This window comes from Garra rufa, chromosome 9, assembly GCF_049309525.1.
Source record: "Garra rufa chromosome 9, GarRuf1.0, whole genome shotgun sequence".
Classification (NCBI taxonomy): Eukaryota; Metazoa; Chordata; class Actinopteri; order Cypriniformes; family Cyprinidae; genus Garra; species Garra rufa.
Window position 1 is genome coordinate 29,982,988 of NC_133369.1, and position 18,442 is coordinate 30,001,429.

An 18,442-nucleotide genomic window follows, 5' to 3' on the forward strand; every position below is an offset into this window, starting at 1 on the left:
TCAATTCACAACCAAATGTTTATTCAACATAATTGCACTGTAAAATAATCCATTAGAATCAGGCCAAAAGCCTGTTTTATAGTACTCCACCATGTCAGAAAGACATGAAATCAGCATGAGACATGGCCATTAAAACCAGCTTAAATTGTACAGGTTTATTACAGTTTCTGTGCCAACCCTTTGACTGCCCCAAAAACCTTTAATTGTGTACAACAACTAATTAAAACAACACAAACTTTGGAAATTCTTCCATGTGGAAAATTCAGTGACGCATTTCATGTCAAGACACACAAAAAAAGGACAGTCCGATTGGTTACGCCCGGTCAGTACGAAACCAGCATCCGAATTTGGCCCTAAGAGCCTAACATACAAATACAGGAAAAGGACCTCATGATCAATAGTCTCAGACGGTTCTGTGTGACTAGTTATATGAGACAAAGGGACACAGGCATTGACTTAAACCAGTGGTTCTCAAACTTTTTACAGTGGCGTACACCCTGGGACACATAACATTCTTTTGAGTACAATGCTTAAGGGATAAAATCTCCCCCTTTAAATCGATTTCCACATGAATTTTTACCTTTTATATAGAGGCATCTTTAATGACACATTCTGTTAAGTGTATTATTAATGTGACCCTGGACCACAAAACCAGTCTTAAGGTGCACGGGTATATTTGTAGCAATGGCCATAAATTGTATGGGTGCCAAAAATCATTAGGATATCAAGTAAAAATTATGTTTTTCTACCGTAAAATATTTTGATTTTTTGCACCCTCAGATTCCAGATTTTCAAATAGTTGTATCTTAGCCAAATATTGTCCTATCCTAACAAACCGTACCCCAGTGGAATACACCATTTCAGATTATGTATAAATCTCAATTTCCCCAAAAATTACCCTTATGACTGGTTTTGTGGTCCAGGGTCACATATACTAAAAAAAAGCAACAAATGATGGCAAAATTAAAGGTTGTATCAGCGATTTCTAGCCTAAAACATAAAGTGTCAAATTCAGCTGACCTTTATTCACGATCCGCTCGCTGCCTGCCCCATAAATTGTCTGTGAAAAAACCGCGTCTCTCTGGTCAGCCTAGGGTCCGAGATATGCCAAAAAAACAATCGGCGCTATCAACTATAACCACAGATAAACAAACCGTGTTCCAACCAATCAGCGTCAGGGGGTTCGTGTTGTGGACTTTCCTACTGGTGCAGGGATGTGAAGGAGGCGGAGCGAAAGTCCACAACACCAAACCCCTGACGCTGATTGGTTGGAACACTGTTTGTTTATCTGTGGAAAGGTTGGTAGTGCCGATTGTTTTTTTTGGCATATCTCGGACCCTAGGCTGACCAGAGAGACGCGGTTTTTTCACAGACAATTTATGGGGCAGGCAGGGAGCGGATCGTGATGAAAGATCAGCTGAATTTTACACTTTATGTTTCAGGCTAGAAATCGCTGATACAACCTTTAAGTGATTAGATTTAAAACTAAAATCGCCAGTAGATGGCGTTGCGTCCTTCATTTATTCAGTAAGGAAGCAAATGGCTATAGTTAACTTACTCTCTGAATCGTTCAAAGTAGAGATCGACCGATATGGGTTTTTCTATAGCCGATGCCGATGTTTAGAGGTCAGGGTCAGCCGATGGCCGATATCTTGAAGTTCTTCCCTTTATTTGCATGCTAAAATGTCACACTAATAATAAGTGGATGCACAACATTTCTAAACTTAACATCATGAACAATGAACACAATGAACCATCTTTCGGATCTTGATTTTGTGCACTGCACAGTATTATTATAAAAGATTTAACCAAAGTTAACCAAACAAATCGAACTGACCAAGTATTAAATATATAAAACAGATAATATAAAACTGTTAATCATTTACATAAAAGTTTAAGAGCTGAGATCAATGTTAAACTTTAATGTTTTAAATATTAAATGATTTATATAACTGAGAGGACCTGCCAGCAGATGGCGGCAAGACACTGATTAAATTACTGAACCATATCATCCATTTGATTCTTTCGAACAACTGATTCATTCCTGAATAAAGCAAATGACTCTCTTTATGAATGGGAAATTGAATGATTTCACTAGATTCGTTTAAAAACGTACGTTAGTTCTTAAACGAAACACCGCTGTGTTTAAATGGAGATGCACAGCGGCTCAGTTGTGACTTGTTGCAGAATACTTTTGATGAAAAAAGAGAGCAAAATCTTGTGTTTGACGACGAAATAAAGAAAAATCAGGCAATAGTGTAATCTGCCTGCCACCCGCACCTATATTTTTCTCTGATTTAGCAAACCAAACACGATCTTCCTATTACAATTGTTCTAATTAGTTTTGCACAATAATATGATGAATAGATGGTTCATTTTAACAGCTGATCTTCACATCGCTGCACACTTATATAGGCAGATAATGTACTCACCCCTTGTCATCCAAGATGTTCTTGTCTTTCTTCAGTTGTAAGGAAAACATTTTTTAAGGGGAAACTTTTCAGGATATCTCTCCTTATAATGACCTTCTATGGTGCCCCAGAGTTTGAACAACAATTGGTTATTCTCTTTAAAAAAAACACCCAATAAAAACCCTTTAACCTTAAAGGCTAGTCTTGTCTAGCTCTGTGTGTACTCTGTGTAGTGATTAAAAAGTATATTAGTTGTAAATGTTTTTAGAAAATAACCGATCGTTTCGCTAGATAAGACACTTTTTCCTTGGCTGGGATCATTTAGAGCCCTTTGAAGCTGCATTTAAACTGCATTTTGGAAGTTCAAACTCGGGGGCACCATTGTTTGGAGAGAAATCCTAAAATGTTTTCCTCAAAAAAAAAAAAAAAAAAAAACGTAACTTCTTCACAACTGAAGAAAGAAAGACATGAACATCTTGGATGACAAGGGGGTGAGTACATTATCTGTAAAGTTTTGTCCTAAAAGTAAACTCCTTTAATATTACCTTTTGGTTGACTGTTATACAAAATCAACATTTGCAATTGTTTGGATATTCAGAGAAAACTGCGTTCGTGCTCGTATTTTAAACATGAAAAATAACTTGCACAGGGCATGTTTCTGTATCGAAGAGAGTTTCTTAAATCGATCTTTATGTACAGTCTGTCAATATTTGTTCTTTGCTATTAAGTAAAACAAATCTACTTTAAAGACACAATGAAGAGCAGCGCGGTTTGCTAAGCAGCATACTCTGTGGGCATCTTATTATACGCATGCTGCTGGTGTGGATGCAGTCAGTTTTGACCAGAAGAGATGAGGTAATTCAATGTCGTTTTATGTTTTATAATAAAAGCGGCGTTTTGCTTGTCAGAAATACATGCTCGGTTTTTACCGTGACTTTAAATTGGGGTAGAATTAAATGAACGGCAAAGCTCAGCATCTTGTTCGCGTACCCCAGTTTTAGAACCACTGGCTTAAACAACCCTTACCTAAACCCAGAGCTTCCCATGCATTTTCATATTTGACATAAACAGTATTTCTTAATTGAAGTGATTTACTGATGATCATTTTCATTTCAAGAAGTAGTAAAAAACAAAACAAAAAAACACTCAAACCAGCCGACCACATTTACTGACTGTAAATAGACCAAAACAAGTCTTATGAAAAAAGAAAACACAATTTTGTCTCAAACAGAAAAACAGAAGCACCACATTTTCTGACTGTATCTGAAAAAACCTTATTGTAAATTTGGATACGTACGTCCTTTCAAAACACCTAATGTTACGCTTATCAGACATGCTTCTGTCTCATGATGTGCACTTAAAAACAAACCTTGTGTGTCTGTTTATCAGGTAACTGAACGTTTAGATTGATGAGAGCTCTGCTGGACAGTCCGGTGAGCTCTTTGTCCTGGTCCATCCATGTGAAGGTTCGACATTCTAATACTGGGAGTCTCTGAGTCCGTTTCAGTGTTGGTCCATGTCCCCATGTCTCTTTGCACCGGTCCAAGCGTGGTGGAGGGTTGTATCTGTTGAGATTCTTAAATCGCCACGGCCGTTCTATCCGATGGTGGCGACGAAGCCACACTGAAACTTGTTTTTGCGGTGGTTAAGGAAGGCGCCTAAAGCTAATGAAAGAGGAAGGGGTGCCAGCTTCTTTTCCAGCGTCGCTCCCACCACCCAGTTGCTATCTACAGAACCTGAGCAACAAGAAGAGGACAGGGAAGCTCAGCAGTTGGAACAAACTGGAACAAGTATGAAAGTAGGTGATTTACCTCCAAATTCACGATACAGCTTATTGCGAGGATCAAATTGCAATGGCTGCAATTTAATGAAATTAATACACTGCTGTTCAAAAGTTTGGAATCAGTAGATTTGTAATGTTTTAGAGAACTCTCCTTTTTTTTTTTGCTCATCAAGGCAGCGTTTATTTGATTAAAAGATAGAAAAACAGTCTATTTTAATAAAATAGAACTTACTCCTGTGATGCAAAGCTGAATTTTCAGCATCATTACTCCAGTCTTCAGTTTCACATGATTCTTCAGAAATCATTCTAATATGCTGATTTATTATCAATGTTGACAATTGTGCTGCTTAATATTTTTTTGGAAACTGTAATTCTTTTTTTTTTTCAGGATTCTTTTACTTCTCTGTCCTTTCCTGCTACATTTAAAGACGTTTTTGTTTGTGTGCCCTTTTACAATGATAAAATAATAAAACCCCTTGAAACATTTCCTTTGTGGTCTGTGCTACTTGCAATGCTTTTCTGTATTTAATCATGTATTTGAAGCACATTTCTGTATTTGGGCACATTGTGAGTGTTTGCGCCATGTGTTGTCAAACTGATGAGGATGTTTTCTTAATTTGGTGGTGCTTTTTCTATTTGCATGTGTTTTGTTGCAGCCCATTGAGCTCTCTTGGTCACCATATGGGACAGTCCAATAAAATCTTTAATGGAATCAGGGGTTTACAGAACATGCATAGAGTTGGGTCTTCATCTTTATGCAAAAAGGCATGGCTAAATCTTGTATCATATTTAATCAGAAAAATCACATTGTACAGCCCTCCATAAAAGTTCGCAAGCAAATCAAATCAAACTTAACTTGTTTTGAATGCAAACAGTTTAAAAAAAGTCTTGTAATACCTTTAAAAAGCAGATTTGCTTTCGGTACATCCAACTGATAACCAAACGACACACTTGTGTCCTGCATCCGTGTGCTGGCCTCAAACTCCACCCCAACCTGGAGCTGTGAGAGTTGTTCAAATTCAGGAGTGAGTTCAACAGACCAAGGGTCCAATCTGACATAACAAATCTGTCCTTTAATACATCTATTTACTGTATGGAGTACCTGGTCATTAGCTTTGTGGTAATATGAGGCATGTGCACCAGCTCCTCCAACAGTCAACGTGGCAACATAATTACTACCTGAGGATGAAAACATACAGGTCCAATCAGTACATTCAATAAAATTTTGATTTGAAAAGAATTAGTTCACTTTCAGAATATAAAATGTCCTGATAATTTACTCACCTCCATGTCATCCAAGTTGTTCATATATTTTTTCTTCAGTCAAAAAAGAAATTAAGGTTTTCTCCATATAGTGGACTTCAATGGGGATCAGCGAGTTGAAATTTAAAAACTTTAGATACTTTTTAACCAGAACTGCTTGTCTTGCACAAGGTGAACCAGAGTACACAGATGAAGAACTTACCATGGTGACCTTTCCAATGTGATTACATGATGCGTGAAGACTCATATGCCCATCACAGAGCTAGTGCAAGACGATCATTAGTGGTTAAAATGTATATAAATTAGCATTTTTTTTTTTAAAGAAAATGACAGATCGTTTCACTAGATAAAACCCTTATTCCTCGGCTGAAATTGCGTAGAGCCTCATGCATCGAAACTACAATTTGGACCTTCGACCCGCTGATCCCCACTGAAGTCCACTATATGCAGAAAAATCCTAATAATTTCTTTTTAACTGAATAAAGAAAGACAAACATCTTGGACGACACGGATTAAGTAAATTATCAGGATTTTTTATTTTATTTTGGAAGTGTACTAATTCTTTAAGCAAAATGAGACAAAGAATGATCTGCAAATGCCCACCTGTGTATCTGCCCACAAACGATGTGACGGTGCCCTCTTCTCCTGGCCTCCTGTGATAGACCAGTTCACCACCCAATACTAAAGCAGGAGACAAGGACTGGAGGTAGTGCGCCACGAGGATACCTAATGGAGCAAAAGTAAATGTGAATGTAAGCTCCTACAAATGAGAGATTATCAGTAAATAATACACATTTCTGTCTATTCTTTATTAAAATATTAAAAGGAAAGACTTTTTTGCTTTTATTCAGCTAGGATGCCTTATATTAAATATGCATTCTATCGTATCAAAGAAAACAAATGCATTAAGCTTCCTAGAAAAATTTAAGTAGTTCATTTTCAGAACAAAAATTTACAGATTATCAGGCATGTGATTGGCTAAGGACAAAAAAGCAGGAAAATATACTAAGAGACCAGGGTATCTGCAGCATATTTAATCTTAAATTCTACACATTTAAATACTTTTTTAAAGACCTGAACAAAAATTTAATTAATAAATAAATAAATTATTAAAATGACTGTAAAAAGCATGATTTACAATTGAGATACAGATTTCCCAAAACAAAAAAGATTTCTTAAATTATAAAATTCACATTCCAGCCTTCAAGGGTCAAAAGTATCAATTCTTATATTAATTTAAACAATTATTGTCAATCAAGTATTATATTAATTAACATATATTTTATTGCCTTAATTGTTTAAATTTGTATAACACATGATCTTGTCGATCCATCAGATAACATTTACAACTCTACGTGTTTGGTGCTTAAAACCATTGACTGATTTGTTTACATTGGTCTTTTTGACAACAGTAGACGTTCGAGCTGATAAAAAAATGTCAGATCATTCTCTTCCAGCAGGAGGCGCTATCAGAATGATACACAAAGCAGCGCCGCAGCTGACTTTGAAACGCGCAGCGCTCATATTTATTCAATGGATAACCTTATAAAGTTCCATCGCAATTCTTGCCTTTTAGTCCCCACATTTAAGACCACCTGAAATAATTAGTCTTTCTTAACCCCTAATAACACTACAGTCATCTATAAATATGAAGAGCTTTATTTCAAGAACTGACTTTCAAAAACCCTTAGCCTACACAAAATACGTTTCTTTTTATTTTGCAGAAGAGAAATATTAGGGAAGTAAATTAATATCAGCATATGAAGTATATTCGTCTATCATTGTCTCTTAGAGAATGTGCACATTAGATGCTGAAAGCGCTGTTTTTACTTTCACTTTAATATATGCAGTTTTCACGTTGCTTGTGTGATATCCATTGGCTCACCGTCGTGGTTTAAAATATAAATATGTATAAAAATACAGTATAAAAAGATATATTTACAATATTTTGCGACGTAACCCCAAAATAATGCATTTTCCATCAACGTTTTTCACTCACTGAAAGCTACATCTGTCTGCCGATCTTTTCTCTCCTCACTGCACGGAAGATTGCACCCAAACGCTGACCCTAGTGTGCTTGATATAAATGTATTTATTAGAAATAGCGTTTGGCATTTTTTTTATTATTATTATGTCAAAAGCTTTCACGGTCCGCATGGACGCATCTTGCGGTCCGGAATCATACTTCGCCATCCGCCATTTGCGAACGGTCGCAAATACGTGACATAGGTCACATTTTCAGGTCGAAAAATCCGGAATTCCGGTGTTGTGCCTTTTTTCGACCCCTGCCAAATTATGACCCCCTCTCGTTGAAAGCGCTACCTGATTGCCTAATCCTAACCCCACCCCTAATCCTAACCCCTCCCCCACACCTAACCCTAAACCTACCAATACTAGGGGGGTAGTAATCTGGCGGGGGTCAGAATTGGGTACAACACCGGATTAATCCGGAAAAATCACATCCCTGGATTATGTAGTCACCACCTTGTCATCCAAGATGTTCATGTCTTTCTTTCTACAGACATAAAGAAATATGTTTTTTGAGGAAAACATTTCAAGATTTCTCTACATATAGTGAACTTCTATGGTGCCCCCGAGGTAGAACTTCCAAAATGCAGCTTCAAAGGGCTCTAAATGATCCCAGCTGAGAAAGAAGGGTCTTTTCTAACAAAATGATTGGTTATTTTCCTAAAAACATTTACAATTTATATATTTTTTAATCTCTACACAGAGTACACACAGAGCTAGACAAGACGAGCATTTGAGGTTAAAAAGTATATAAATTGTCATTTTTTTAGAAAATAACCGATTGTCGGCCGTGATCATTTAGAGCCATTTGAAACTGCATTTTGGAAGTTCACTCGCGGGCACCATAGAAGTCCATTATATGGAGAGAAATCCTGAAATGTTTTCCTCAAAAAACAATTTCTTTACAACTGAAGAAAGAAAGACATGAACATCTTGGATGACAAGGGGGTGAGTATATAATCTGTAAATATTTGTTCTGAAATTGAACTACTCCTTTAAGCAGCACAATTGTTTTAAACACTGATAATGATATTAAAGTTTTTTAAGCATTAAATCAGCATATTAGAATCATTTCTGAAAGATCATATGACACTAAAGCCTGGAGCTTTGCCATCTCAGGAACAAATTACACTTTAGTGTAATAGTTTTTTTTTAATTTGTAATTTTTTTGTTGCAATATTACTGTTTTTACTGTTTTTCTGATCAAATAAATGCAGTTTTGGTGAGCATAAGAGAATACATTACAAACATTTTATAGACTCCAAACATAAGCATAATATCATCTATAGTATTTTTAGAACATGACAGTCATGAACAACAGCAACTGCAAGGTATGTTACCAGATCCAACGAGAACATCTGGGTTGCCAAGGGTAACGGCAGCTGTGAAGTCATCGCCACGGTATTCGGCATCACACTGCCAGTTTACAAACTTGTGTTGCTGTGTCTGTAACACATCATTTATTCAGGCAATTAATAACAGTATATTATGCAGCACTGCACCCCATTTGCCACAACATCAGATTTCTGGACAAAGCCCAAAATTCAAAAAGCATTAGATCATGTGATTGAGATTTACTTTAAAGCTTAAGGAAGGATTTCAGTGTTGCCCATACGTTGATGTATTTGTGGAGGCCCACCACAAATGGAATTTTTCAAAAGGCCTTGACTTTGTTGAATAATCATGAGCACTTGCACGCTTCAAAATCCCAATTGTACTTTTTTGGGTACTTTGTGTAGAAATGAAAACATTTATATCTGTGAAAAAAAGTCCAAAACTCTCAATTTAATAAAAAAAAGTCTTAATTTTTATTTTTTATCATTTAGTTGTTTTATTTAAATTTGCCAGAAATATAACCATATAAACACTTACATTATACTGTACAAAAGTAGTACAAGACTAATATTTGTTACATGTTAAACCTAACTTTTATTTTGACAGATTGCCGTGAAGTTTCTGCGTATACCGTATGATATGATGCTAGTTTTCTCAAACGAAACAGTAAAATTCACATGAAGTGACACTCACAGCAGCTCTGGATGTGTTCATGTCATCATATAGTGAGACGCAAAGGCCGAAAATTACTGGGAGCATCATGCGTGCTTCAGTATGTGTGCAACATTAGTAAACAAAACCACATCTCTGCCAACGGGACATGCAGGATTCATATTTAAACCGCCATTTTGTGTTTCAGTTTTTACAGACAGTAGTCCATATCGCGACATAGAGACAGAAATTACCTACTGTAAATGTAAATAAGATACATAAGAACCAAGTGTAGACTTGTTCAATAGGAAAGGTAACCTTAAATGACTTATACTGTGATCTGGTGCTATATAGAAAATAAAATTAACTTGACCTTGAAGGGGGGCAGGGGGTGCCGTTGGGGGGCAGGCCGCCCCCCTGAAATAATGGCACTGCAGACCAACGTGAAAATCAACTGACGGTTTTATGCAGCAAACATGTAGTGTTGTAAATGTGAATCGGTATATACTGTATATCCCCCGAGGGAAGTAAGTCTGTGGGAAACACTGCATTAATTTCTTCTCACCATTTTCTTTTGCTCACAATTCGAGAGAAACCAGTTTAGCACAAAATTGATCAAGCCCATAACTGATAAAGTAATTGCACAATATGCCTGTGTGATACAAAAAAAACTAGAGTTGTGACAATAAAAAGATGCATTGTGATTTGTGGATCGATTCTGAGATTTTTTGAATGATTCGCGTATCTCTCTGAAATCGATTCTGAGTTTAGTTTTAACAACAGATGGTGCTCTAATCAAGTTTTAGCCACACTGAAATGCTCACGTAGAACAATGCTTGTGTGTTCAACGGAGTCATTTAATTGCACCTCTGTGCAAAATTCTCTTTTGACGTGAGATTAATGTAAACAGAGCCCACTCTGAACACCTTGTAATTCGTTTCAATCTTTTTGAGCTTTATAAATGATTATTATAATTTCATGCATGTGAGGAATCGGAAGCAAGCAGAGTACGGCTGTTTTTAAAGCATGCAGTGCCATCTGCAAGTTCTGAATCAATTCGAGAGAGAATTGCAATGCCTTCTGAAAATCTCGCAATCGATGCAGAATAATTTCTCGATTCAAATAGGGCTGTCACTAACGATTATTTTTGCAATCAAGTAATTGGTCAATTATTCTGCCGATTAATCACATAATTATAACTTATTTTTAATTGATAATTTTATTTATTTTTTAAATAGATCTAAGCAAACAATAGCCTTTAAAATTACTTCAAAAAACAGAAAGGTAATATAATTATTATTGATATAATAATTATTATCAAATAAAGTATCAAAAGCAAGTAATCATATGGCTTTCTTGAACAAAACTGTTAAAATACATAATGTGTTAAAAAACAATAGAGCTAACACACATTACGCATTATAACAAATGACTGCAGAGGGTGCCAACGGCCTGACGATTGTTTTTACACTTTATTGCGTGATCTGATCCTTATTTTATATTAACTAAACAACATTTAATTAAAATGTCCACTTAATCTATTATCTTGCCATTTCTTTACGACAGAAATGCTGCAGCCACTGCCATTTCTTGAACATGTGGACATCAAAACATGTAAACTATAAAAAATGGTTTGACCTTTTATTTTGAAATTGTGATGAACAATTAGCATATTATTATAGATATTGATGTATTCTCCTGTGTTTGCGTAGGTTTATAAATGATTACCTTACAAATCTGATTAAATGGCACATGTTGTGTTCACAGTTGAACGTTATAATAAACCCAAACTCACAGCAATATTCAGAGATGTAAATAATGTGAACTGTTCATGTGTGGAGCAGCATTTACTGTGAACGATAGCATTATGCTTTATGCAATTTTTTAATATGTTTAATATATCATGCCATTTTTGAAAATGGTCAAATAATGCATTTCATGGATTCTCGACCGTGGAATGCACCACTTCCAACATTCTGCCGGTTAAGTGAGAACAGGTAAAATGCAATCGAGGATCTTTTTTTAAATCGAGTACTCGAACTGAAACAAGGAATCGTGACAGCCCTAATTGATTTATTTTCCCAGCCCTACAAAAACTATGCCATGTGTAGGATCTGCTGATTCACTTTTATAGTTTGTGAACATGACTGCAAATTCGTACATACCTGCATTGCCACTTTAGAGCGAATCCGGCTGGTAAGCTGATGGATGACCTGTGCGTTTAGACTGCCTGTGTTGTCCATGTCACCAACCATGACCGGAAAAGACTGAGGGGGACAGATTTAAAAAAAAAAAAAAAGAGAGATAGAGAGACATTAACATCACATCCTACTCAGCATTTCATTCTAAAAACAATATTGGCAGAGTAAGTTGACAGAAAAATGCTTCAAAGGAAAAATATTACTTAACAACAATACTTCTTTAAAAATAAAGTGATTCTAGATATGTATTATTTTGGTTTCACTGAGATACTATTATACTTTTTATTAATATTTTAAATTAAGTATTTACTAAAAATAAGAGTAAGAGTATAGTCATTGTATACATATCTAAGGGAGTTATGTTTAGTAACTGCCACTCAGATTGGCAATTTTTTTCCCTAATTATAGGACCACTGTAATTTGAGTTTTAAAAATGTCTTGTGATTGAATTGTTTCAAAAATAATACTATAACAGTTTCTAAGAACAAATAAGTAATTCAAGACAAAGTTTTTATAACTTTTTTGTTATCAGTTTTTATTTTGATATTTTCTTAGTTCATATTTCATAGAATCATTGAGATAAAATTGTAGTTTTTATTTAAGGGATAGTTCACCCAAAAATGAAAATTCTGTCATTAATTACTCATCCTCATGCCATTCTAAACCTGTAAGTCCTTCATTCAACAATTTCTCTTCCGCGTCAGTCTTTGATGCACATTCATCAAAAATATCTTAATTGGCGTCCGAAGATAAACTAAGGTCTTACAGGTTTGGAACGACAAGTGGGTAAGTAATAAATTACAGAATTAATTACTATCCCTGTAATATATTGAAAAAGTTAGAATTTTTATATCTTTATAGCAAGTTAACAGAAAAACAGTGATCAGTTAAAAAGCAACTAAGATGCTTACCTCTGCAGGTCCTGTTTGCTTGCTGCCCACGTACGTGGCTCCAAATCTGTAACCTGAGTCCCCCAAGGTGCTAAGCGTAATTGTGTGACTAACCTAAGGAAGCAAATGAAGATGTGATATATTAAGATATATCTTTTTGTCCTTTGACCCTTCAATTATTTGTGGTAAAATATAAATTGTGTGAGAACTGACCTGGAAGTGATTACTCAAGCCCTTGTTGACAACCAATCGTACCCCCTCCGTCTGCTGAGGGAAGACCTCTGAGAAACAGCCAAAAAGACAGTAAGTCAACAGAATGTAGATTATGAAAACCACAAAAGGTATGTCAGAAAATAAGCCTAAGGCAAACCTTTGCATTTGCGATGACACTCCTCAAATGTCCCGGGGTTTGAAAGAGAGGCCTCTGCATCGGTCCCAGACTGCCCCTGTGTGCCTGAGGAGGGTGGGACTGCAGACACTGGGGGCATGGTGAAACCTGGGGGTACCGTCACTAGACCTGTGCCCCCTGGGGCACTGCCACCCCCTGAGGCAGGGGGTGGGTTTGGGGAGCTGGCAGCCAACACACTGCCCATGCTGAAGAAAAAAATACAACATTGAAATAACATAACATGTTATCATTAGCTTCAACTCACAAGAACCATAGGGCAAAAGGTCACGGTACTACACTCTAATAGTAAACAACATGTTTCTGATTCCAACAACTGCCAACTGTCAAAACCAAATTGAAATCTTGATCTCCCCGGGTTTAGACAGTTGACAACTTGTTAAGCTGCTACTCTCTTGACACGAAAGCTAGTTTTGTACGCATACCAACAACTACACTCAAGCTTATTAGAGAAAAGTAGTGCACTAGCATGTGGGGCTTCATTCACGCATCCCTGGCTAAATAGCAGGTAAGCTAAGGTTAATGCTAGCTAACTAGCTAACATGCTGTGATGTGAAAGAAAGACTGCCACATATCTGAATGAGATGCGAGAAGTAAGCTGTATTGTATATTAGCTGTACAGTCGTTTCTACCAATACATGGCGGACTATATAATAGCAAACGTATGAATACAATTTATGTAACTATTTGCAGGCCTCGTGCTATACTCACGTTTAGCAATGCAGTCCAGTTAAACGGCTGAGAGGCACCGGTAGGATGTAAGGGACAACCTACGTAACCGACGTCTTGGCCCGCCCATTCCGGCTGTACTAATAGATGATTGGACAAAAGGCACCATAACTGCCTGATGATTGGATACTAAGTGTGGCGTCCTCGTGAGGTCATCGTGGAAGGAAATACGACGGTTCGTGACGTCTGTTCTCCACTCCTCCAAAGTTACTCTTCAAGGGTATGAGCTGAACATTTACATTTGTTATTTATTCATTCATGCATGTTTTCGTTGTTACTGTAATACAATAAAAAAAAAATAGGCGAATGGATGTTAACATAACAGTAGCTTAAAAACTAAATAAGTGATTCTAGACGTTATTTTTAAAAATAAAGTATTAGTATCACAGATACGCTATATAGTTTTTATTCATATTTTGGTTTAGTTACCAAATATTTGTCGATATAGTTTGAATTAGCAATTTTAGTTTCTTAGTACAGCAAGTTAAACTAAATGAAAATAAAAATGTGATTTTTTTTATTTCCTTCGAGTTAATGACGCATTGTGAGAAATAATGAGATAATATATTTTATATTCAAATTAGTGCCATCAAATCGATTAATCGCGATTAATTGCATCCAAAACAAGTTTACATAATATGTATATAAATGTATTTAAATGTATATATAATATACAAACGTACATGTATATATTTAAGAAATATTTACGTGTATTCATATTTATATGATTTATATTATATAAATTTAGTTGTCAAATGATTAATCATGATTAATCGCATCCAAAATTAGTTTTTGTTAGCATAGTGTATACTGTGTATATTTATTATGTACATATACACACATACAGTATATATTTAAATTACATGAAAATAATTACATTTTATATATTATATAGATATTTTTAATATATAGCCTAAACATTTTTTCTTAAATATATACTTGCGTGTGTCTACAGGTCCTTCTCAAAAAATTAGCATATTGTGATAAAGTTCATTATTTTCTGTAATGTACTGATAAACATTAGACTTTATATATTTTAGATTCATTACACACTACTGAAGTAGTTCAAGCCTTTTATTGTTTTAATATTGATGATTTTGGCATACAGCTCATGAAAACCCAAAATTCCTATCTCAAAAAATTACCATATTTCATCCGACCAATAAAAGAAAAGTGTTTTTAATACAAAAAAAAGTCAACCTTCAAATAATTATGTTCAGTTATGCACTCAATACTTGGTCGGGAATCCTTTTGCAGAAATGACTGCTTCAATGCGGCGTGGCGTGGAGGCAATCAGCCTGTGGCACTGCTGAGGTGTTATGGAGGCCCAGGATGCTTCGATAGCGGCCTTAAGCTCATCCAGAGTGTTGGGTCTTGCGTCTCTCAACTTTCTCTTCACAATATCCCACAGATTCTCTATGGGGTTCAGGTCAGGAGAGTTGGCAGGCCAATAGAGCACAGTAATACCATGGTCAGTAAACCATTTACCAGTGGTTTTGGCACTGTGAGCAGGTGCCAGGTCGTGCTGAAAAATGAAATCTTCATCTCCATAAAGCTTTTCAGCAGATGGAAGCATGAAGTGCTCCAAAATCTCCTGATAGCTAGCTGCATTGACCCTGCCCTTGATAAAACACAGTGGACCAACACCAGCACTGACATGGCACCCCAGACCATCACTGACTGTGGGTACTTGACACTGGACTTCAGGCATTTTGGCATTTCCCTCTCCCCAGTCTTCCTCCAGACTCTGGCACCTTGATTTCCGAATGACATGCAAAATTTGCTTTCATCCGAAAAAAGTACTTTGGACCACTGTGTTTTATTAAGGGCAGGGTCAATGCAGCTAGCTATCAGGAGATTTTGGAGCACTTCATGCTTCCATCTGCTGAAAAGCTTTATGGAGATGAAGATTTCATTTTTCAGCACGACCTGGCACCTGCTCACAGTGCCAAAACCACTGGTAAATGGTTTACTGACCATGGTATTACTGTGCTCAATTGGCCTGCCAACTCTCCTGACCTGAACCCCATAGAGAATCTGTGGGATATTGTGAAGAGAAAGTTGAGAGACGCAAGACCCAACACTCTGGATGAGCTTAAGGCCGCTATCGAAGCATCCTGTGCCTCCATAACACCTCAGCAGTGCCACAGGCTGATTGCCTCCACGCCACGCCGCATTGAAGCAGTCAATTCTGCAAAAGGATTCCCGACCAAGTATTGAGTGCATAACTGAACATAATTATTTGAAGGTTGACTTTTTTTGTATTAAAAACACTTTTCTTTTATTGGTCGGATGAAATATGGTAATTTTTTGAGATAGGAATTTTGGGTTTTCATGAGCTGTATGCCAAAATCATCAATATTAAAACAAAAGGCTAGAACTACTTTCAAATGTGTGTAATGAATCTAAAATATATGAAAGACTAATGTTTATCAGTACATTACAGAAAATAATGAACTTTATCACAATATGCTAATTTTTTGAGAAGGACCTGTATATACACATAATAAATATACACAGCACACATATATTATGTAAACAAAAAAACTTATGTTAGATGCGATTAATCATTTGACGGCACTAAAATATACATTTCTTAAATATATACATATATTAATATATATTTTTACATACGCACAAATGGTATTATGTAAACACAAATTTTTATTTTGGATGCGATTAATCGATTTGACAGCACTAATTCAAATACTTCAACCATAAACGTTAATTTCTTTATAAAGAAAGACTTAAACATCCTACATGAAAGCCAAAGCTTTACATGTAATGCACTTTTAATGAAACAATTTCGTAAAAAACTTTTTTCAATTATTAGAGCACAAAATTCTTATTATTGAGAGTTTTAGATTGTTACATGGCCTCAAGGAGGTAATATTAATCTTTCTCAGAAGTGGCTTTCTTTTAGCCACTTTAGCCTCCTAAAGAGGCTGAAGTGCTTAAGAGATTGATGTCTGGAGAGTTTCTTCCATTTCAGCCAAAGAGCCCCACAGTAAAGTATGTTGCAACTTCTCTGAAACTTGCCCTTTTGTCTTGCTTAGCTTTGGTATTGTGTGGGTTGAGCCATGTGGCTTTTTCCATTTTGTACCTACAAAACAGAATGGAGTCTCTAAACATTTAATGTTAAGTAAATGCTAGTGTGAAAAACAAACTCATTTAACTAGTATATTTTACCTTATTTTAATAATTAAATTTGAGATTGTAGATTGAGAAGAAACACTTAAACATGTCACAATTTAAGCCACATGTATCTGGTGGTGGTAAGAAGACTGAAGGCACAAAATAGAAAATAATATGCATGGAACAAAGTAGTATGAAGATTCAACATGACTTATTCTGGATCAATTCCAATTAAACCACTAGGAGTGATGATATTAGTTTCCTTGACTTCAAGGCACTCAGAAGAGAAAACAAACATTTGGAGAATATGCTGGACTTTATTTTGCTTAAAAGAGAAGGGACAGGATAGGCTGGCATTAACATCTGGAGCAAAAAAGCTTTGGCCATTCTCCCATCAATCCTCGCAGTAAAACATACAGCTTCTACTTAATACAACACGTCCAAGAGAGCACAATTCAACACATACAACAGGGGACACAAAAGTTTACACTTCGAGAGCTACCAACTTTATTACAGCTGCCATTTCATCACAGCATTTGTGCTGATATGTTTTAAAAGACATTACTCAGTCTGTTTCTGTGCATTAGATACCACCAGGGGAAAGACTGAATCAGATTCATCACTTGTTTTAACCAAATAAAAACTGACTGTATGTTTCAGTGGGGGGAAAAAAGAAAAGTATATTGAACACAACCTAAACTGTCCCCCAGTTTTCAAAAATGCAGGCTGAAATGCTAAAATTGAAGTCTGGCCTCATCAAACATCTGAGCTGGGGTACAATGATTGTTAAACACAAGCAAATCTATTGCTCACCCAGCCAATGCTGAGGTAGGTACTGTTCACTACCAACAAACTGGTGGGTCAAATAGGGAACAAGCGATTTATGGGTTTGAGGTATTAGAAAAGTCTAAATCTAGCAGGTAACAACTTCCACTGACAGTCCTGTCCAAAGCAGAGTTTAGTTTTTTTTCCACCATGCACCTATAGTGTTCCCTCCCACCTAGAGGAAGTATATAATAGAGTAAGGCACTTAGAGAAACAGAGACGGCCAAAGTGAGCATGACAATGCAGAGACTGCTTTTATAAAAAAATAAAAATAAAAGTGGGGTTGAATGTTTTCCATGAACGTTTGGGAAAGATGACATGGTGGCGAGTCAAAAGTTATCCAAAGAAATATTGTCTGTTCGTATTAGAACGAAAGCACAAGCCTCTCTCAAAGATGATATATACACATACACAGCTGTAAACAACAAACAGAAGACCATTTTAAATGTGTTAACTTCCTCCCTGGTTTTCCCTGATCAACTGTAAAGCTCTGAGTAAAACTTTTTCATTATATTCACGCAAAAAACCTTCCACATTAGGAGATGGATCGACAGCATTAAATGTACTCTTAGTAAAGCTTGGGTGTTTGTTTTTTGGCACCCTCTTCTGCCAGTATTTTCCATTTCATTGTTCTACTAAAAGGGGGGGAAAATCCTCATGAACAGCAGTTATGGACGGTGAATGGTTTTTGCCCGTGCTCTGGGTCCAAAGAACAGTGGCTTATTGTGCTCCAAATGTTAAAGGGGTAAGCTGCCTCAGTGAGTCCATTGAGAACGACAAGTCTA

At 36.3% G+C, this 18,442-nt stretch overlaps 1 protein-coding gene across 1 annotated transcript; it reads right to left on the reverse strand.

Annotated features, from left to right (window-relative positions):
- On the reverse strand, nucleotides 1-13,758 carry tomm40 (translocase of outer mitochondrial membrane 40 homolog (yeast)). The gene is made up of 10 exons (XM_073847151.1): nucleotides 13,680-13,758; nucleotides 12,933-13,156; nucleotides 12,776-12,843; nucleotides 12,584-12,676; nucleotides 11,637-11,738; nucleotides 8,826-8,931; nucleotides 6,061-6,183; nucleotides 5,297-5,373; nucleotides 5,092-5,194; nucleotides 1-4,147 (listed from the first exon to the last, which is right to left on the reverse strand). Exons 2-10 carry the CDS (start codon nucleotides 13,153-13,155, stop codon nucleotides 4,008-4,010), a joined length of 1,035 nt encoding a protein of 344 aa, XP_073703252.1. The 5' UTR covers nucleotide 13,156; nucleotides 13,680-13,758; the 3' UTR covers nucleotides 1-4,007.
- Between the last annotated feature and the right edge of the window lie 4,684 nt (nucleotides 13,759-18,442).

What these genes read in the sequence shown, in the direction of transcription:
- tomm40 (XM_073847151.1), bottom strand. Translation starts at nt 13,155, where the DNA reads ATGGGCAGTGTGTTGGCTGCCAGCTCCCCAAACCCACCCCCTGCCTCA. An exon ending in AGCAAACAGGACCTGCAGAG is followed by an intron (nt 11,739 to 12,583) that starts GTAAGCATCTTA and finishes TGTCCCCCTCAG; the next exon opens with TCTTTTCCGGTCATGGTTGG. An exon ending in GTTTGTGGGCAGATACACAG is followed by an intron (nt 5,374 to 6,060) that starts GTGGGCATTTGC and finishes TTTCATCCTCAG; the next exon opens with GTAGTAATTATGTTGCCACG.